This window comes from Caloenas nicobarica, chromosome 15, assembly GCF_036013445.1.
Source record: "Caloenas nicobarica isolate bCalNic1 chromosome 15, bCalNic1.hap1, whole genome shotgun sequence".
Classification (NCBI taxonomy): domain Eukaryota; kingdom Metazoa; phylum Chordata; class Aves; order Columbiformes; family Columbidae; genus Caloenas; species Caloenas nicobarica.
In genome coordinates, this window is record NC_088259.1 from 14,244,402 (window position 1) to 14,265,779 (window position 21,378).

Sequence of the window (21,378 nt, forward strand, 5' to 3'; positions counted from 1 at the left end):
TAAAGAGCTCATGAAAGGACCCAGGTAAAGAAAGAAGGCACGAAGTGGTGGCTGAGGGGGGAGGAGGAGAAGAAGGAGACGGGAAAAAAAAAAAAAAAAAAAGACACAGAGGGAAGAAGCCGGAGGAAGGAAGACTTTCAGCGCGGCGTTGCCGGGAGGTGCGGGTGTGTGTCTGTGCGTGTGTGTGCGCGGGGGGAGCGGCTGCCGCTGCTGCCGGCGGTGCCTCCCGCGGGTGCGCGGCGCGGTGGCCGGAGCGGGGCGCGGAGCGGCGGCGCGGGCGGCCGCGGGTGCGGACCATGGGCTGGCGGCTGCTGCCCGCCGTCCTGCTGGCCCTGGCGCTGGGCGGCCCCGCGGCGCGGGCGCAGAACGACACGGAGCCCATCGTCCTGGAGGGCAAGTGCCTGGTGGTCTGCGACTCCAACCCGGCCACCGACGCCAAGGGCTCGTCCTCCTCCCCGCTGGGCATCTCCGTGCGGGCGGCCAACTCCAAGGTCGCCTTCTCGGCCGTGAGGAGCACCAACCACGAGCCCTCCGAGATGAGCAACAAGACGCGCATCATCTACTTCGACCAGGTAAGCGGTGCGGCCGGGGGCGGGGATCCCCGCGGGGCCGGGGCGCTCGTACCCCCGCCGGGACGCGGCTGGGCGCGATCAACAGGTGCCGCCGCCCGCCCGCCCCGCGGGAGCCCCGCCCGTTCCCACTTCGCCCGTTTCCTTAATTCCAGCAAAAAGTTGGGGTGCAGGGGGCGACTGCCTGCCGGGACCCCCCGTGCCCCAAAGCTGGAGAAACGGAGGGACCAGGCAGGTGGCAGCTGGAGGCTCGGGGGGAGCCGGGAACCGCCGCCCCCGCGGAGAGCGTGTCACGCCCCGCGGTGGTTTCCCACTTGCCCCGCGGGGATGGGGAGGGCGGAGCGGGGCGGGGGGAGCCCGCCCGTGCGGGGCAGCAGCCGCGGGGGCGGCGGGGGCCGAGCGGTGCCGGCCCCTCCGCGCGGTTCTCCCGGGGCCGCGGCCGCGCCAGCCTCCGCGGGGATGGGTCCGAGTCCCTTCTCGGGGTAAAGCGGAGCCCGAGCAGGCTGCGAAGATTTTAGACGGCTTGCGCAGCCTTTGAGCAGGGAGCGAAGAAGGAGTTTTAGGCAGAAAATAATTTGACTTTTCTATAACAATCACAGGTTCGTAGTACAGCCCCTCTCACCTCAGTCGCTAATATTAACATACAGATGACAGCACATACTGCATATACCAGCTCCTGTCCTAGGGCAAGTTCAAAGTAATTGAGACTGATGGTTATTCTTCTTCCTGTACCGTTTGATAAAGAACTGTAAATTGTCGTGACAACTGAAGCCACATATGTCACGTAGTTAATGCTAGCAATGTAAATTAGTGTAACTTCATGGACATTCCTAGTTGCTTTCTGGAGCTGTGTCTGGCATAAAGTAGCCTGAAAATATCTGTTAACACTAAAGCATATCTAAGTGGAAAGCAAGAAAAATTTAGTCATTGAAGAAGATGTTTAGCATATGGATGATGCACTCATTTAATATGTCCCCCGCTGTTACTTGTCTCTGTTTAATCAAACTGGAATTATTATTAGTGCTTACAAAAACAAAGCAAGCAGCAAAGGCTCACAGTCAGATTTTGCTCAGATATACCAGGTATTTCAGTAACTCAGCCTGACTATAAACTGGTGAATGAATTGTATCATTCATGTACATCCTTTCTCTCACAGCTTGAGACTTTCAGGAAGACAGTGTTGAGCTGACCATTGCTTTTTATGCCACTCCCTGACTTAGTCTTTTGATGTCATTTTTGGGGAAAGATGAACAAAAATTCCTTTTCTTAATCTCCTCTAAACATGTCTAGACGAAAGGTCTTCAAGGTATGATATAGTAGTGAAGAAATGTTTTCCACCCTAATTTATTTATACTGAAGTTGTACTATAAATTAAGTAAATATCTATTTGATGAGTAATAGTCCAACTTGATTGAGAGCAATGAATGCAGCAACATAGATGTAGATTAAAAAAATTTCCATAGCTGAATGGCTTCTAAGGTTAATAGTCTGTATTTTTTATATAGCAGTGAATACCTGTACTAATTCCCATGCTATATTTTTTGTTTGTAGATCCTAGTAAATGTGGGGAATTTTTTCACGTTGGAGTCTGTCTTTGTAGCACCAAGAAAAGGAATTTACAGTTTCAGTTTTCACGTAATTAAAGTCTATCAGAGTCAAACAATTCAGGTATGTTGATCAAGTATGATTATAAAATATTTTACTTCTGTTGTTTATTTAGAATAGGATCTTGACTGAACACAGGAGTATTTAACACACTTTAAAGGAAAAATAGCTTAGTTTAAAGTAACCGGTGGTGTAGAGTTCCCAGCAGTAGAGTGAACACATTTAAACTGACCGGCTGTAATACAGCAGGATTGTCACATCAGATAAATTGCCATAGCTTCACTTCTGCACTGTAAAAACCGAATATGTGGGGTGATATAAAGTGTTAAATAGAATGAATCACCCTAGAGTAAAACAGGACTATAAATTTCACTTGATTGCAGAAATACTTTTCAAGAGTCATATTTTGCTACAGGTTAAACTCACTGTCTTGCACACAGGAGTTCTGGGGATATGTACCAGATTTGACTATTTTTGTAACCTTTTGTGACCTGGCTGCCAGCTCATGGGGCCAGGTATCTGTTCATGGCATCAGTCTGCTGTGGACCCAGGTTAGTTAAAGTGGTCTACTTGTTCTGTAACTATATGGAAATGTTACACCTCTATAGGGATATCTTCTAGGGAATCTTTTTAGCAGTTTAATTTTTTTTTTTTTCCACCACATAATACTTAAGAGATGTGTCACATATTAAGAAAAAAAAAGTGATTCTGCATTTTCTTCTGTAGCTTGATAGCAGCTGAACTACCTAATTAACTACAAGTATGTACTAGCTTAGAGGAAAAGCCTGTAAGTTCCTGAACATCCACTTGCTGAGCCAACAGTAAATTCCTTAAAGTACATTCCTTAATCTTCATGCCAGGTCAAGCAATTTCTGTGACATACATGCTGGCTTTCTAGATCTGGAATAACATCTATGGCTTCCCTTTTTTCAACCCATGGGAGCAGCAGATTCATAGAAGTATCTGATGCTTTTCCCCTGGTCTGTCTTGCTCCTGAACATGGTTTTTAGCCTACAAAGCTGAGATGAACTGGATTTCTGCAGGAGGAGAGATCAGCCATTTGTTTGTGGCAGCTCTGGCTTTGGTTTGCCGGTAAAGCGCTTGAGAAAAGTATAAATGGTCAAGATGACAGAGAAAGCTGGTGCAAGACACATCCACATCCCTGGTGAAATTTGCCTTCAGTTTGCAACATGAAGTCACGGTTCCATCCAGGTCAATGGCAAAAGTCTTAAATGAAATGTTGACCTCATGAAAATATCTATAATGAGCTTATAAGCTATTTAATGCACTCAAACTTTGTTCCTTTCACTCCTTTAAATGCTGAAGGTTGAAATGGGCTAGAATAACTGTATGTCAGCCAGCTTCATTGGATTTAATGTAAATATCACCAAGAAAGGTGTCAAGGCTTAGATTCTGGAATTCCAGTGCAGACTTTGGTGTTTCACGTACCAGGTTCTCAGACCCCAGAGCTGGGGCTCTGTTACAAAACAGGGAATGCTACAACCTGTGACATGGCCTGAAATCTTTCCTAGATCGAGAATTTCCAAAGTGGTGGCTGGGTCTGGTTGGCTCCCTTTTGGCATAGTTAATGTGAGACCATCCAGTGCAAACCCGTGATGTGTCTTCTGCTGTGACTCAGCTGTAAGATGGTCTGCAGGGTAACCTGCCCTAGCAAGATGGTACAGAATGAATGAACTAAACCAAAACCAAGCAATGCGTAAACTCTTGATGCCCCTCTTTTTGCATGTGTAATAACTAGGGGGAGGACCAAAAGCCATTGCAGTGGAGCAAACCAGCTTGAGTCTCAGCCGCACGCAGACTTAAAAACCACTAAATCACCTGAAGGCTTCCCACATAAGTGATGTTACTATGCCCACGGAACATCTGTTAATGCCATTAAATATCATTAAACTGAAATTAGTTCCCTGGGGACATCTGATTAAGTGGGTTTCCCAGATAGGCGAGTCCCAAATAAGGGCCAGATTCTGCTACCCTGACTTGTGTTGAGCACTAATTTATTCCATGGTGACTTCCATTAAAATCAATGGGAGCATATGCAAGGCCAGCATACTTGTTATGAATAAGCATTTCATAATTCACCCCTCTGTGACTGCATTATAGCTGCTTAAAAAGAAAAAGCAGAAGAAAGCTAATAGCTTGCCATTGGGGAAATGAAAAATGCCTGGATCTGTCCATTCCCCCAGCCCCTGCCCATCTTTATTTACAGAGCGTCTGTGTGATGTTGTTTTCAGAGCAGAAGCTGTGCTGACTTTCAGAAGTGTTTTATAGAAAAATGGATTCGCTACCAAAACACAGTGCAGTGGTTCATAAAGCTGAAGGTCTGTTCTAGACTTTAAGCTGCTGTCCGTAATGGAAGGGACATGTGTTTTCCTCTCAATGAAGTGTAAGTTCCCAGCCTGCTGCGTGCCTTTGACATCTCATTAGGTGCCTTTATTGCATCTCTAGGTGCATAAGTTTCTTGAAAAATGTCTTTTTTTTTCTGCTTCTTTAGTGCGCATCTAAATAACCCATGAGGTAGGCAGAGTGAAACAAACTGAGGTGTAATATCTCGCAGTTCCATGTTACCAGAGTTACAACAATTAAAGTTGTGTTGCCTTTCCTGCTGGCTGAGCTCAGACCAGGGCAGCGTCCTGCCAGCTTCACCCATGAAACATGAATGTGCTTGTCCACTCCAAAGAAATGTAATTATCCATTTAAAATAATAATTAAAAAAAAAAAGCAGAGAAGATTGGGACCTCAGCAGACCTTTTACACTGTGGCTAATATTCAGTGATAGTTTTTCTGGTTTTCATGTTTTTCTGTCAGTTAGAGCATTTCAGTGTTTTTTAAAAATTTTTCTCTTGTAGGTTAATTTGATGCTAAATGGAAAGCCAGTTATTTCTGCTTTTGCTGGGGACAAGGATGTCACACGTGAAGCTGCCACTAATGGAGTCCTGCTCTATCTAGACAAGGAGGATAAGGTTTACCTGAAGTTGGAGAAAGGTAATCTGGTCGGTGGATGGCAGTATTCTACGTTTTCTGGCTTTCTGGTCTTTCCCCTGTAAAGTCAATTTTCCTGTGACATTCATCCAGGTGTGGACTCATCATTGCCTCTGTTACACGAAGATCATTATATCATCATGGGATTGATGTTTCTTTATTGGTTTTTCATGGGTGAATATGGATTCTCTTTATGGATTTTGGCTCCACCTGAACTACTCAGAAGTTTCACAGAATTTTGTGTGTTTAAATACAATATATTTGGATTGAGACTAAACAGACAATAAATATCTATGCTTAATGTTACGGTCTAAAGCTGCCTGCAAGATTTATTCAGATTTCATTTACTGGACTTACCGGATTCGTGGGAGATGTGGATTTTCTTTAATTATGAAAAGACTGGCAACCAGGTCTATAACTTAAGAGAGTTTGAGTTCAGACTTCAATCAAGAGTTAGTGTGTTGCTGCCAAAGAACTGTATATTGATATACTGGTCGTACATGTGTTTGTCATTGGGACTTAACTGACATGATCTGTTCCATTGTCTTGAGAAAGGTAATTATTATTGATAAGTGGTTGACTTTAATTCTCCTCTGCGTGTAGTGTGTTGGATGGTTCACCCATGTATTTATGCTCTGTCACCGGTCACAATCACGTCTAGCATCCATAAAGCTAGGAGGTTATGGTTGTATTTTAGTTGGGTATGTAAGGTATTCCTCTTTTCCACGTGCTGTTTTCTAAAAGGAAGAGCAGAGTATGACCATTAAGAAAAATATTATTACCAGGGTTAAGGGTGATCATTCAGGCACAACCCTGCAAAACAGATTTGCCCTGAAGGAAATCTAACACTTGTTCTTCAATTTTAATTAACATGATTGATAATAACTGCTTTATTAAAAACCTAAGGGATTCCTTCCTTAGACACAATCACTTTATTAGCTGGAGATGAGATTCCCCTGTTTGTAATTGTGTCTATTTTTCAACCTTCGGTTGTGTTAAAGGTATCATCTGGTTTTGCCTTAAGTCCACAACTGTATATAATTTTAGATCCTATGTTTAACAAATACGAAATCCAAATAGCCGGTACCTAACTTGGTGCAATATCCTTTTGGCTTTTTGTACAGGTCATATGAATTCATAAACTTATTTATTATATCGTTGTTACATAATAAAGATTAATATATGTTAGCTGAATTTTTGACCTTTGGATTTTGGAAGTCACTTCATGCTATTTTTTTATTGGATGTAATTATTATATGCAAAGTGTAAGCTTTTGGGATTCACAGAAACTGGGAGGCAGACAAACTGTCGTAATTTTCTCTGGCAGAATCCTAGAGGTAATCAGAATGATCTAGAGATAACCTATGCATTTTATTTTAAAAAACATTTAGACAGAAATCCTGGCTTCACTGAAGTTAGTGTGAAGAATCACATTGATTCCGAAGGATTTGGGATGAAACCTGTGCTTTAGGTTTCGCCATCAGCATTTAACTCCAGTGCAATCGAACTGAATATCAGTTAAAAAAGATTTTCACGTGAACTGCTAATGAAACCTTCATCCCTCATGCCCAAATTATACACTGAATTGGATGGGTCTTTGTGCCTTGCATATCATGAAGGATATGGTTCTAAATTAAAAAATACTCTACACTTTAGAATGTTTCTGGATGGAAGTACATCCAGCAATCTGGGACCTTCTCTAAAAGCCAGTTTAGGCTTGGAATTGCTGTTTTGGGTAATCTAAAATTAACAATCTTCACTTGTTAGCCACGTGCAGTGTATCACATTGCTCTAGGCGCTGTAAATGGATTTCAGTGATTTAAAGTCTAATGCATGGCTCATTGATGCTCCTGATAAAAATGTCAGGGAAGCAGTGGCACAGAATTGTGCTCCAATTCCATATTTGTCTGGACTCAACATACAGGAGTTTTTGAGGAATTTCAGGAGGAAAGGTGGGTACATTTGCACCCCTATGACGTAAGTTAGATGAGAAGGTCATTTATTAGATATAGTGTTGTTTCTGTTCAGAACGCTGCAGTTTGGGAGGAAGTGGAAAGTCATGGCAAGAAGCAAATGAGTTACATAGCTGAAAAATAAGAAAAGGTTTTCCATTAAGACTAATCAAAATGTATCACCACTGTACTCCAAAAATGTGTGTGTGTATATATATATGTGTATCTAACCCACTCCCGGGATTGTAGCACATAATATGCATGATGTTATAAAAAATTATTTGTCATAAGAGTTTATTTCAGAGAGGAATATCAGTATTTTGTATAAAAATGGTCAAAATCTGAAAGCTCACCTTACCCATGGATATATATTTAATGTAAAGGAAATGTTCCTATATAAACAGAAGAAAAATGGCATTAAAGGTGTCAGTATACTTTTCAGACTGATCAAATGTATCTAACTTCTTTAGTTTGTAAACATATGATTTTTAAAAGCTGCCTTTAGCATTCAGCAATAATGCTGAACTCTCTTAATATGCTGTTGATTTCCCCGTGGCAAAACATTTCTGATTGCTTCAGAGTCATTAGCAGTTATTTAAACTTTAACTAGAGAGTCTAGGAAGTTATTCAATTAAAGAGATACGTTCTGAAGGAAATGTCCTAAATTTTTATTCTCAGGCTCTAAAAGCAGAATTACCAACTAATTATTTTGCTGGTTAAAGGGAAAAAAAGTTTCGGAGAAGTCACCTTAGAGCAGCTTGTGTTTTCTGCACACAGCGCTGAGCACCCACTCTGCTCAGATGGACAACTGCACACCTGTTCTCTCAGCTCACGTTTAAATGATTTGATAAGAAAAAAAAGTGGTTTCTTAAACTACAATTTGAGCTGCTTTCCAGACCTGGAGCTCATTTTCATTGTATTGTCCCATGTCAGAAGTTTCCTCCAGAAAGGTGTTCTGAGTAGAAAAGGTAACCTAGATAGAGCTGGGACTGCAAACCAGACTGTTGAGCCAAAAATTATGCTGAAAATATACCATTCAAAAGAGCCTGGGCTATGCAAGGCGTTTTGGAAAAGGCACTGAGGTAGCTTCGAAAATTTCACAAGCAGTTTTGTGTTTACATAAAAAGGAAATGCTGACTTTTGGTTTGTGTTGTGTCATTTTCTAGTAGTATCTGAATATTGTCCGAGTCTTAATTAAATTACTTTTGGCAAGTCGTGGCAGAACGAGTATTGCAGCCTCAGTGTTACTACTGAGCAAATAGAGCCAGGGTTGGGCAATGAGCAGTGCCAATCCGGAGCACCAGCAGGCGTCCAGTTTGCTGGATTGCTCCTTTTTCTCATACAACACTCTTTTTTTTTTAAACAAAATGTGGTTTTGGAATGAATGGCATATTGCTATCTTCATCCATATTATTCAGATGTCTATTTCTAGAAAGATGAATGCAGTGAAACAGGGTATTTTAAAATGACCTAAGAAACTCACAATTAGCGTGCTCTGTTTTGGTGTTTGGTGTTTTTTTTTTTTTTGGTGCGAGCCCCCAAAGGAACACATCTTCAGTATGTATAGTATTTTTACAAGCAGATTTTAGGACAGAGAAGATAAATGCAAGAAGCGCTATGTCATAATCACAACCAGGAAGCCAAACCATTAACATGAAATATGTGCTGAAGCAGAGAAGCAGATATATGTTCTCCTCCTTTTATAAGGGTTTCTGAGTTGGTAACGTGTTTTACCTTAACAATTCATTACAGTTGCCCTTCATATTTTAAGAGCTCTTTATAGTATTCAAACTCTTTGTCTTCTAAAGACAGTGTTAACCAGATGACTCAATGTAAATAAATTAAGATCCCCAGTGACAGAATTTATTGGCTGGCACATGCCACAACAACGTCTTTTTTGTACTATTGCTGTCCAGACGGAAAAGACTCCTTTGAGAAAAGACATTTTCTTAGACACTGAGCTGAAGTTACTTATCTGTTGCTGGTTAGGAACAGGGAGGGAAAAAACCAACTTCCTACCCTAGAGCGCTAAGGGGAATGCATAGCAAGAATAATGACAAAAATCAGTCACTGTTATATAAGTGATGATGACAACAGTGGAAACGTGTCTCGAATAGTCTGTTTAGTGAAAGCTGTGATCTAAGGCGTTTGATGGAAGCAATCACTATTTTAATCTTCACAGTTTGGGGGAAGGGAAAATGCCAGTTGCATCATTTTTAACAGGTTCTTTTCCTTTTTTTTTTTTTTTTTTCCCCTCCCCCCTCCTTTTTTTCTTCTGCCTTTTGGTTCTGCTTAGCTGAAAAAAAAAATTGATCAGAAATTCTATGACAATCGTTCTATGATTCTATGAAGTGTTCTAAGAGAAGTTCATTTCTGAAGAGGGATGGAGAGTTGGGTTTTTTTGGTTGGTTGTCTTTGGTTTTTTGTCTTTTGTGGTTTTTGTTTGTTTGGTGTGGTTTTTTTTTTTTCTTTTTGTTGTTGATGTTGTTGGTATATCTGGTGCGAGGGGAAAAAACCTACCAGGAGAGGGAGAGAAAATGACAAACTTGAGTTCACCTAAATACATTCTTGACCTATTGTCCAGTTCAGTGAATTGCCTAAGTATGTTCTGCTTATATGCATAATACTTTTCTACAATGCATGATGCTAACCCATCCTGTTAAGGCCACCATATTGTAATTTGATGGCTTTTAATCCTGCTGGAGGAAACTAGATGTAGAAATGTAGTGCAGAGCACTGGAGATCGGCAAATAAAACAGCTTGATATCTGTATTTACCTGTGTGCCTGGATTTACTCCTACAAAGCAGGTCTGTCATTTTGGTGCAAAGGGCAAATGTGTGTGTGGACGTTGACACACTGGAGAACAAGCTGAGAGTGTGGATATTTCTGAATGACTGCTGACACGAGTTAAAAACGGTACCCTAATCTCATCGTGAGGACATTTAAATGTGCCGTACGGTCCGAACGCTGGAAGGAGGCGAATCTCCAACGCACCTGGGCAGAGCGACCAAAGCTCTGCGGAGGGGACGAGACCTACGGTCTCTATTGACCCAAGTGCTGGTGGCCTCTGCAGAAGTCTCAGAGCAGTGTTGTGACAGCCAGGCCTGCTGTTAGCTGTCCTGGAGTTCTACTCAATTCAAAAATCAATGTTTGGGGTTTTATTTTATCCCTTTCTTTGCAAACAAAGATCTGTTTACAGTGAACATATGGGAGTCTCGGGCAAAGGCAGTCTTTAAAATTAACGCTGCCTGAAGAAAAATTTAAGAAAAAGTTCTTGAAGTATATAGCAAGGCTAAATTTCTCTTAAGTTGAAGGCATGCAATTAAATAGCAAAGCAAATTAAAATAAAGATACATCTGTGCTCTACTATACAACTAAACATAAAGGAGCAAAATTGATTCTGGCATCTATCCCACGAACCTGCAAACCAGCTCAGAAGCTCAGCACAACAGTATAAAAACTCATTATACCGGCTATTCCCACCGTGCAGGCATAGAAACAGCCACTGGGCAGCCTCACCTGGCAGCGCGGGTCCGGCTGCTGCTAATGAGCGGCATTTAACGAGAGGAAGGTTGATGCTGGTGTTGGAGCATCTTCCTGCAACCACAGGGCTCGATGTGACTTCCCCAGCACTCCTGGTCAGCCTTCGCGATGCTCTGACCGACAGCAGGTTGCAAAGTTTTACTTGAAACAATTTCCTACCAGGAAACACCATCTGAATTCAATTACTGTTTGCATTAGGCAGACACATCAGAAGATTTTTTTTTTTTTTCCGAATAAAAGGAGAGAAATTTTTTTAGATCAAAAAGCTTTTGTATTTAATTTTAAACTCACTCTCTGTTTGAAAGATTACATTGGTTCAAATAGAAAAAGGAAATAATTAAAACTGAAATAAAACACTTGAACTTTTGAAATAAATATTCGCAACTAAAATAATTAGACTGCTCTGATTTTTTTTTTTATCAGAATTTCATTTAGGTAAAAATAATACTATTTTGGAAGTTTGTTCAGATTTTTTTGCTGACTATATTTCAAAAATCTCTCTCCTGTATTTTTTTTACCAGAAAGCAAACATTTTCCCACAAGCTTTATTTTCATCCCATTAATTGGTTTGCTAAAGCATACCAATGCGCTTGTTGAAAAGTCTACATGAAGATTTAATAAATTGTCCTTTTTTAAAAAATTTCAGGTTGAATCTTTAATGGCATGGGTAATGTTTTTCATCTTCATGAAGGATCGAACACTACAGATTTGCTCTGTTAAGAAAACCTGAATCATGTTATTCACACATGACTTAAGGATTTCACTAGAGGCTTGTATTAGTATTCAAGCTCAGTAACAATTTCATTAAGACCTTCAATACTTTAGGGTCAGGGTGTAGAAGAAGGGGTCCAGCTTTCATATAAAAAATGGTTTTCTTTGTGCCTACAACATGGCTCCACCTTGACCCTCAGTTACTGCTTCCTAATATGATGTTGGTGGCCAATCTATTTTATTTGTTTATAGCAATATTGAAATATTGATGAACATGTTGCCTTAGTTCAACAGTTATTGGTACAGGTGTGAGCTCAAGCAATCACTATGCGATTTAGTCCTGTTTGGCAACCTTTTTTTTTATTTTTTCTTTTTTTTTTTAAATAAGGTAAGAGAACCAGAAGCCTCTGTGGGCACTGAAGAAAGACAGTAACCAACTGTGCGAGGAGACATTCAACTCCAGGCATGGCAATTGCAGGAAGTTATACAGAATGCTTCTAGTCATCAGTGCCCAGGGGAAACTACTCAATGCAAAGCTAGAACAGCAGGAGATAACCTGATGTACAAGTAACCTGTTTAAGGGCACCTCGTGTCTCATTTCTTTGGGAGAAATAAGCTCTGGTTCATTTCTACATAGCAAAACTGTGATCCAAATAACAAAAAGACTTGAAGAATGAATACCTAAACTACAGGAACATGAAGAAATATCACTGCTGTGTAAGAGAAATGAATTCTGTGGTAGCATCACGTGTTTTAGTTTTTGTGGACTGTTTAAATGGATTCCTACAAAGATAACAAAGGCTTCTGAAGAAGATAACTCCAAGACCATCTATCTTAGTTGTCTTGAATTCAATATGGGTTAAGAAAGTCTAGGTTTAGTCTGCTGTATGATTCAGCTGTCATGTACATTTTGTATAAGAATTTCTTCACTGAACGAGTATGGAAGATACTGAGAGACAGCTGAAGGTATGTAACTGATTGAATAACAATGTCAGAAACAGAAGATATGTTGAGGAAAAAATTCTGACTTTCCGTCTGCAATCCAAGTCCCCAATTTATATAAGTTCTATTGAATATTATGCACATATATCTGGTAGAAAAGGTTGCGAAGTTTTTCTGTGCTTGTCAGTGTTAGTTCTGGCTAAGACGTAGCGTTGGCTTAAGTGGGGTTTTCAGTAATGATGGCATGCAAAATAACAACTGTGAGTATTCCTAAACTCCGATGATTTGTCAAAAACCCTGAGATGAGAAATTTTACTGAGCACATAGTCTAAGGGTTTCAAGATGAAAGACTGCTCAGGAGAGCTGGACAAAATGTAGCCCGTAGATTTTATGGAGAAAAAAAAATGATGACTCATGATATTGTTTTCCTTAAATGCAGGGTAAAAAAACCAAACCAAACCCCTGATGTACAACAGCACCTGCAAAACTTTAAAAAACCACTCATCTGCCTCTTGGAACATGACAATATTACCTCGAGTTAGGGCCACCCAACGGATCTATGGAAGAGTCAGGTAAGCCTTTCTGCTTTGCCCTGAGTTTGTGTCTTCCAGACCTCAAATGTAACCTTAAAGCTGCCAGGTTAGTTGGTGGTAGGTAAAAAGGGGAAAAAAAACCTTTGGAGAAGTCACGTCCATCCAGGTCAGTGGAACATTCACCCCAGTGTGATATGGAATAAAGTTCCAGCCTGTCCTGGTGCTCCTCTTGGCTACTGAGCATACGCTTTGCTGGAGGTTTCTGCTGAAGGTGAGAAATCTGGCTGCCTTCCCATTATGAATTATCGTCAATAGAAATGTCCTCATTTTGCGTATCGTTAGTGACACTGGGAACTTATTGTTTAAGTAAAAAAATAAATACAGTAACTGTTTAAGCACTGTGGATTTGTGTACCTTCAGGGGCAACCCACAGATGCCTGTAAGCTTAGTCTTTTCCTCTGTAGTAAATCTGAGTTTAAGGTGTTCAAAAGGCATTGTTAGATTTTTTTTTTTTTTCTGTTTTCTTCTGGAAAGCTCAGCTAAGGAATTTGCTTTTCATCATGCCCCTTAGGGTCCCCACAAAGTAATAAGTCAGCATCATTTTCTAGCTGCAGTTGATAACATTTATTGCTAATTCTTTAAACCCTTCTTTAAAAGAAAACAAGTCTGCAACCTGCATTGCACCCACAGGAATAATCTTTCTTTTCCTCAGTTTGGTAATTCAATTGTGACTTGTAAACTTGTGCAGTTGTAGCAAAAAAAGTATACAGTCAACTCTAATCTATCTTGAGGAAAGTAAAAAGTGCTTACCACTACTGGTGTAGTAAATCCTGGCTGCTTTATTAAATAAATGTAGAATTTCGCTCAGAAGCCATAAGGAAGAGGAGTTTTAGAATATCTGAACAATTTAGCACATTTTGAAGCTGAATAAAGATTGATTCTATTTTGGAGTGAGATTTAAGCTGATGGCATACCAAATCCAACTTAAATTAACTTGAAAAGTATAAGCATTATTTACGTCTTCTGAATTGTGAAAGGCAAACTAGTCTACTGGAAAAATTCTTGAATATCATAATCTTTCTGGTACTGTAAAAATAAAGACTAAAAAAGATCCCATAGCTGTCTATTATTGTAAGTCAGATCTTGAATAGTCTTTTTGTAATCATGACACATGTAAGCAGGACAAGATCCAGCAGATAGTTAAGCACACATACAATGCTAAAAGCTGAAGCGGTTTCACAGATTTTGATATACTTGCTTCCATATCTAAAGTTACGTGTCTGCTTAATTCTTTTTTGCACCAACAGAACAGAGTTTACAGGAATAGGTAATGCTTTAAAAGGTAACTTGACATGCAATCAACCAACCAACCGGATTTCTCTTGCTGTGCTAAACTAATGACATTGCTCAAAGACAAAATCTCCTCTTTAAGGAGTCTCTGACTGAACTGTAATAGTGTGGGTGGATTTGGGCACCAGACCCCACCTTCAGAGAACGTCAAAGATGAACTCACGTTAGTATTCATAAAAAAATCTGCTGTCTTCTAGAAGAGGAAAGGACATGACAAGATAATAAGTATTGGAAAGCTATACTTGCTTTATCATCTCTAAACTTTCCCCAAATAACCAAGGCTGTTGCCAGTGCAGAAGTATCAGCATGGAGTGGGTTACAAAATACATATTTTCCTTTAATGTATTAAAGATGCTTTCTTAAAATTCATACTGGCATCGGGAATACACAAATTCCCTCTGGCATTCCATCTGATGTTGTCTACACAGACTGAGGTGAGTGGTTGGCATTTATCTTTGAAATGGTTAGGGACTGGATTATTTATGTATTTATGCATCATGGTTTCTTAGATGCTTATTCTTTACCAATGGATAAGGAGCGCCTCTTTAGACTTAGAAATGTAAGCCTGGGTGAAGTTGTAACACTGCAGAATATGACTACACTGCTAGGATCAATTTATGTGGCAATGAGCTGCCAGGTCACTGGCCTTGGACATGGCACTGTGGTTAAAATGTAGTTTAAAAAGTACTTTAGAGACAGGTATGAATGACTTTCAGTATTGCTCATATGGCTGCATTTAAATGACCTGCAATGTGAGTTTTTGATGGGAGGAGGCTGGGTATCCTCGTTAGCTGCTTAACTGAAACCAGAACTCAGGACCTGAGATGAAACAGGGCTAAATCATCTTAACTTATGGTCAGTCTCTAAATTCAAATCTCCACATCCATAGGAGTTGTAATGAAACAATGTGTTAAACACTGACTAATCAAAAGCAATGCAAAATATAGTATACCAACAATTTTTTTTTTTTTTTTTTTTTACTTTTTGGAATTGGTCACAGAGAAAGCAAGAACCAGATAGCACAGGGACATTTTTTTGCTCCGAGCTTTCTTCCCAGCTACTACGTTACAAAAATATTGCAGAATTAAACAGTGCAGTTTAGCAAAGTTTTCCTCAGCTCTGTGCTCGTTACTGCCATTCTGTAGGCTACAGAAATGCCTGTAAGCCACATAAATAAATTAATGCACTAAGTGAGGGTCAGAACTCAAAGTGCTTAAAACCTGGTTCTGCTTCGGTCCAAATTGGCTCACAGGTAGTGGACTGATGGCTCCAAAAGCCGTCGGTGTGAGGGGAGCTGGAGAAGGGACAGTTCGAGCTGAGAGCAGAGGGATGAACTCAGACTCACCTTGGTTGCTTAATTTGCAAGCCTTGGAGGATTTTTGACTATAAAAGGAGAACAACTGCTGAGTCTGGGATTGGAAATAAAGCAAGGTGAAGAAATGCATGAACGAGGTGACAAGACCCTCCGTTACTATTTTCTTTTTTTTTTTTTTTTTTGTAATATGGCCTCAAGCACACAAAAATAGGAAAAACCTATGCTTTATTGCAGTGCTATGGCCAGAGCTGATCTAGTCACCAAACGATCTATGTGCCCAACAGATCCTTAAAACACGTTTTCACCTGATCTAGGAAACTCCCGCTAGAAAGGGGTACATATATTGCAGAGCCGTGTGCAAAGAGTTTTCTAAGTTGCAATCTTGAATTTCAGATTTCTAGGGATGGGGGAACAGAATTCAGCACTAAGAGTCCTAATTCACCCCTGCAATTTTAGTAGAAGTCATATCCAAACCCAAAAGGGAATTACTTCTACAGAAACTGTGGGAAAAAATAATGCATATTTCATACCGGGATTTCAGCTTGATTCACTCTTATTCCAGTTTCTGCATATTTACAGCTTTGCAAAGCTCTCAGGGTGGACTGGATGATTCGTCTTGAAATATGTAGGATTTCTCAGCAGCTATGTGTATTTTAGACACTAGTAAGGATGTCCATTTACACTGCCTTATGCATCCCATGTCTTTATTGTGAAGCAGTGTGTGAAAGTCTCATTGTGAATGCTCTGTTTAGGGGCAAAATAACCTTGGATGAACGTAGCTGAATTTCAGAGGAGTATCTGAAGGTTTATACTATCCCATACTTAAGGCACTTTTCTCCCGAGCATTACAAGTTTTTAGTGCACTCTTCATCGATATGCTTTATATCTTTGGTTGAGTCTTTTAGACTGTTTCTTTGGAGAAAAAAAACATGAGAAGTAATCAGCGGCAATGCAGCCGGACAGCTCGGTGTGTCTTGCGCCAAGCTGTTGCACAGAGCGGTGCCGGCTGGTGCCCGGGGTGCGGAGCTGGGGGCTGAGCAAGCGTGACCCTGCGGAGCAGCGGCGGGGGCAGAGAGCAAACCAGCAGGTAATGTGGCCAGGAAAGCACGAATTCTGAGGCCGAACCGGGCGTTTGGCTCCTTTCCAGACCAACAGCTCGCTGGTCCATGACCGCCAGTCAACGCTTTTAAACACAAGATGTATTTGCAAATACAGAGGCTGATTCGCAAGAGGCTAAGCTGCTGACCTGTGAGCTAGGCCAGCTCTGCTTATTTCTGCGTTACATTCGACATGGCTAAAGTCATCTTACTCGCTTTCGTGAGACTTTGGCTAAATCCTTTCATTTACTGGGTCTGCAATTTCTTAGGAAGAGTGTGAGATACTTTCCAGTGAATTTAGATCTGAAACCTGTATAGACTCAGCCTATTGCAAACCTGGAACTGATCTGTATTTTCTTTCTCCAAACTTAGATTTGATTACAATTCAGCATCAAAGCTTTTTTTTTTTTAATGAGAAGTATTGCAAAGCCTATACAATGGAAATTAACAGGCTTAAAAGCAAGGACCCAGAGAAATCTCTTCTGACTTCTTCCTGTCTAGGGGAACTGGCACTTGCCTTCATTGCATGGTGGTAAGAGATCTGTTTGCCTTGTCCTTTTTGGATACTTCAGGCATTCAGTATGTGCTGTAGCTTAGAAAAGCTGCATTTCAAGGAATTCTGTTGATAATTCCTCATTCTCCAACACAAAGAAAGCACAGGAGCAAAATTAGTCCTGATTGTTAACAAAGATATATTGAGTCATCGATGAGCTCAGCATCCCCCTTGCGTCCTGCTGGCTGCTTTCATAAAGTTCTACTCACTGCCGTCTGCCAAGGTTTTCTGAATTTGTTGTGTAGGCACAGATAATACAGTCTTAAGTAAATAGATGACTCTGATAATCTTCAGCCTATTTACTAAGGCCACTCTCCTTCAGAGCTGCACACTGAAGGAAGAACAGGGATAAAGAGGAGGAGAAGGCAAAGACTGTGCTGTACAGGACGGGAAAGGTGTTACAGAAAACCGGCTCCAACAAGGAATCCAGCTTGTTTCACTATTTCCATCAGCTCATCACTCAATGTCTTCAATAGCTAAAGTAAAACCACAGGTAAGCACATCAGCACATGTTTGAATTCAGACAGAGCTGTATCTACTACCACATGCCTGACAGTAAGGAGTTGAGGCTAAGGTAGCTTATAAACAGCTCTACTTACTTATGGAAATAGATATTTTCTTATTTGAGAGAGACCATAAGTGCTATAAGGACTATGAACAGAGACAGACCTCATATGACAGGAAAAGTTGGTCCTGATACGATATTAGGAAAAACTATCCTACGGCTAACAGAAATCTTAATATTGGATCATAATCTGCATATAGTTTGGATCTAAACAGAGAGATTAGAGGTCAAAATAGCAGACTAAAAGTAGAAAAATAACATTTCAGGGCAAGCAGCTAAACCCCTTTCTTAAGAACAGCTCAAGGTTGTAAGTATTTTCTATAAAAACCTCTGGTAAAATTCAGATTGTTAGAAATCTTCAAGCCAGTGTCAGAAGAACACCAGCCAGTGAGAATCTAGAAATCTGCATCCTTTGGAAGTCGTTTATTCAGGTAAAGGCTCGAGTTTTCACCAATTTTCTTCCTGTCCTCACCAGCGCCTACGGATTTAGCTGCGTAAGATCTTTAGGATTCAGCCCCATGTTTGAAGATGCCGCCTGTCTCGATTTGGGTAAAAATAAACCGCGTCTTATTGTCTTTTATAAAGCAGAGCAGCAGCAACAACATCTGGCAAAACAGACACCGGCATGTGTTATGTCGCAGCTTTTTCACGTGGTGCTATCTCACCCTTCTGCAAGATGCAGAGAGGAGTTCGTTAACATGTAAACTCTCCCCTGAAAACCCGATGAGACCTTTTTTTTCCATTGCAGTGCCGTAAACTGGGCTGTAACCAAGTCCAGCCATGCAGCTGCCTAATAACATTTAATTGCTTTATAACTCGGAAGCAAATTGTGTTGATTTAACTGTGTTATGAAAGAAGGCTTTGCTATCATTTTCTTGCAAAGCGCAACCCCCTGGCTTGCTTTTTGGAGCATTTGCTGTCTTTTTAAGATTTCGAGTTAATAGCTCTTCTGAAAAAATGTGAAAGAAAAGTATTTATGACATTATAATCTCAGTTCTCGTATACCTCAATCTTAGAATGTGTCATCACTTTTTATTCAAGTGTTAGCTTTTGTTCTAAGTTTTCCTTATTCTAGTTTTAATGAAAATATAATCCTGATGCTTAATTATGGCATAAGCCTAGTAGAGTTTATGCATAACAAAAATGTCAAAGCCTCTGTATTCTGCTAGGAGCCCTTACTTTTAAGCAATGCAATTAATTATTCTTGAACATCCTAGAGGTTTATTGCTTCAGATAAAAGAATTCAGAGTACCTTCTTTACTATTATTTCCAGAAGAAAAACAATGTAAAATAAAGATAATTGAAGTATCTTTGACAGACAGGTGGTTTTTTTAAGGAATTTTGTTGCTTTAACAAAGAACCTCCTTAAACAAATTTATGACAAGCTACTTTGCATACAAAATTTTGGTTTATGTCAGCCTAGGTCATCATTTACTTTATTCTCTGCCTTTAAATATACCATTGTACATTTGCACCGGTGAGCTGGATGCCAGTTTAATTATCTAATGTCAGCTTCTGTAAGACTGATAAAACTACTAAAACAGAAATTCAGTGCTGGGGTGGAATGGTGCTACTAAAATTGAAAAATAGCCCTTTAGTTCTGTCAGCAATACTGGCACCGCTAAATTTCTTTCCAATGCGAAAGGTGTTTGGTGTAAGTATTGCTGAATGGAAGCCCACGACCACATTATGAAGACATACAGAGCTAAATCTGAGGGCTGTGCCTTCAAGAATTGTACTAAGCTGGCTATTTTATTGTGGTTAGGATTTTGACACTAATTTGATTGATTGCCGTACACATCTTCTGGAAGAGGAAAAAAAAATCCATTAAACTGTTACACTTAAATAAAAGCCCCCAGCAAATTGCTTGCTGCAGAGAGCTGTTTGCATGAGAAAGCAGCAAGGACATAAGAAGCTTTTTCAAACTAGTGGCATGTGTTTTCTTGATAAAATGTGTAATTCTCTGCTCCTCATTGTGCATTTTAGTCATCATGTCTAGCTACAAGAAACTCACACTGATTTTTATCAGTTTGATTTAAAAACGATGTATTTTTCCAACAGCCAGATTTAGTAATAGTTTCTTATGGAGCAGCTTTTATTTTGTTTAATCAATGATATTGATTTCCCTTTAAATATAAAGATTGCGCAGTTCAACACTGGATGCAACAACAGTATTTTAAAGACGAAGTGACCGCCTGTTTTTTTAAGGTCTTTTCTCAATAAATCACTCATTGTTTAACAATCTCGTTTGGAATTAACCTTCAAGAATTAGTAGTTTTTGATCCTTAACAGTGAAAGCTCAATTATAAGTTAAAACAAAGGTCTTATCAGTGTTCAAGGCCCTCCTATATACATTCTGGATTATTTTTTCTAATTTCTAAAGTCCTAATTTTCACTGCCTTACCCTGAGTTGCAGTTTGTCGTCATCGGGCTCACTGGGTGTGCGAACACTTCTCAGAGTGACTAAGGGTTATGGAATCTGGCTCATTACTGTGTGTAAAAATAACAGAAACCGGGATGAGGGAACTTTTGCTTTGAAACGCCCACTTTCCCAGCTATTCAAGAGAAAGACCTATTGCCCTTCGGTTTTGTTTTGTTTTATAAAACCTATGATCTGGAATTTCTAGGCTTCTTTGGACTTGCTTCTCCTATTCTTTCAAAATATTCTGTCTTTCCTTCTTTCTGTCCTTGAGGGAATGATGAACAATGAAGAGCCTATGAACAACTAAGAACAATTAAGAGCTCCTCCTTGTCTCACTTTTCCAAGCCTTTCTCACAGAAAATGTTGGAGGATAAGATCTAAAGAAAGCAAGCTCCAAAAAAACCCAGACCCATCCCCTTATTATCTGTTAAGTGTTTTCATTCAGAGTATTTAAAAATACTCTTAAGTAAGAATGCATTCTGAGCCAGTCCCAGTTCCTCATCCCTTTTTGCCTTCTGCCAAGTTTTTCCTGCAGTAAAAGAAGATGACCAAAAAAAAAAAGGAAAAAGAAAAATAAAAATATCTTTACGCTCTCCTTTGTTTCTCTTTGTTACAACTTTCTTTAAAAGAATATAAGAAATGTTAGATAGTGATGGTGGTGAGAGAAATCTGTTCCCCAAATAACTTCCATTTTCCTATGTAAGAAATTGAAAGGACGCAAGTTTTTAATTCAAATTATTAGACTGGAATCCAGCTGAAGAAGAATGCCTATTTCATTCTGGATTGAAACTTTTGAGAAACCTTTAATGGAAAAATTCTGAATGGATTATGAACACCAAAAAGAATTACAGGGAAATGAAAGCAAAGCATTTGACCATCTGCAGCCTGAAATGTTGAAGTCTGATCGTTTTATCCTCCCTGTAAAGAAAGGCTGGTGTCTGTTGAGGCGAGGGTGTTTCTCAGTTCTTGCCGTTCGCTGCTGCTGTGTGCTGCTTCCACCCGGCACAGAAATCTGCAAAGCTGGTGAGACTCATTCTTAAAACATTAATATTTACTAAATGCAATTAATGCTTTCACACACCGTTGACATCTAATAGAAAAGTTCTGTAAGCTTGCTACAATGTGTGAAATGCATTTACTTTTAGTATCCAAAAATATCCTAATTTCTTTCTCAACATAGTCAGCACCAGACAGAAGCAGCTCTAAGAAACTAAAAAGCT

The 21,378-nt window shown here is 40.0% G+C and overlaps 1 protein-coding gene across 1 annotated transcript; it reads left to right on the forward strand.

Annotated features, from left to right (window-relative positions):
* Positions 1–296: 296 nt before the first annotated feature.
* Positions 297–5,239, forward strand: CBLN4 (cerebellin 4 precursor). The gene is made up of 3 exons (XM_065645844.1): positions 297–572; positions 2,121–2,237; positions 5,042–5,239. Exons 1-3 carry the CDS (start codon positions 297–299, stop codon positions 5,237–5,239), a joined length of 591 nt encoding a protein of 196 aa, XP_065501916.1.
* Positions 5,240–21,378: the final 16,139 nt, after the last annotated feature.

What these genes read in the sequence shown, in the direction of transcription:
- CBLN4 (XM_065645844.1), top strand. Translation starts at nt 297, where the DNA reads ATGGGCTGGCGGCTGCTGCCCGCCGTCCTGCTGGCCCTGGCGCTGGGC. An exon ending in GCATCATCTACTTCGACCAG is followed by an intron (nt 573 to 2,120) that starts GTAAGCGGTGCG and finishes TTTTGTTTGTAG; the next exon opens with ATCCTAGTAAATGTGGGGAA. An exon ending in ATCAGAGTCAAACAATTCAG is followed by an intron (nt 2,238 to 5,041) that starts GTATGTTGATCA and finishes TTTCTCTTGTAG; the next exon opens with GTTAATTTGATGCTAAATGG.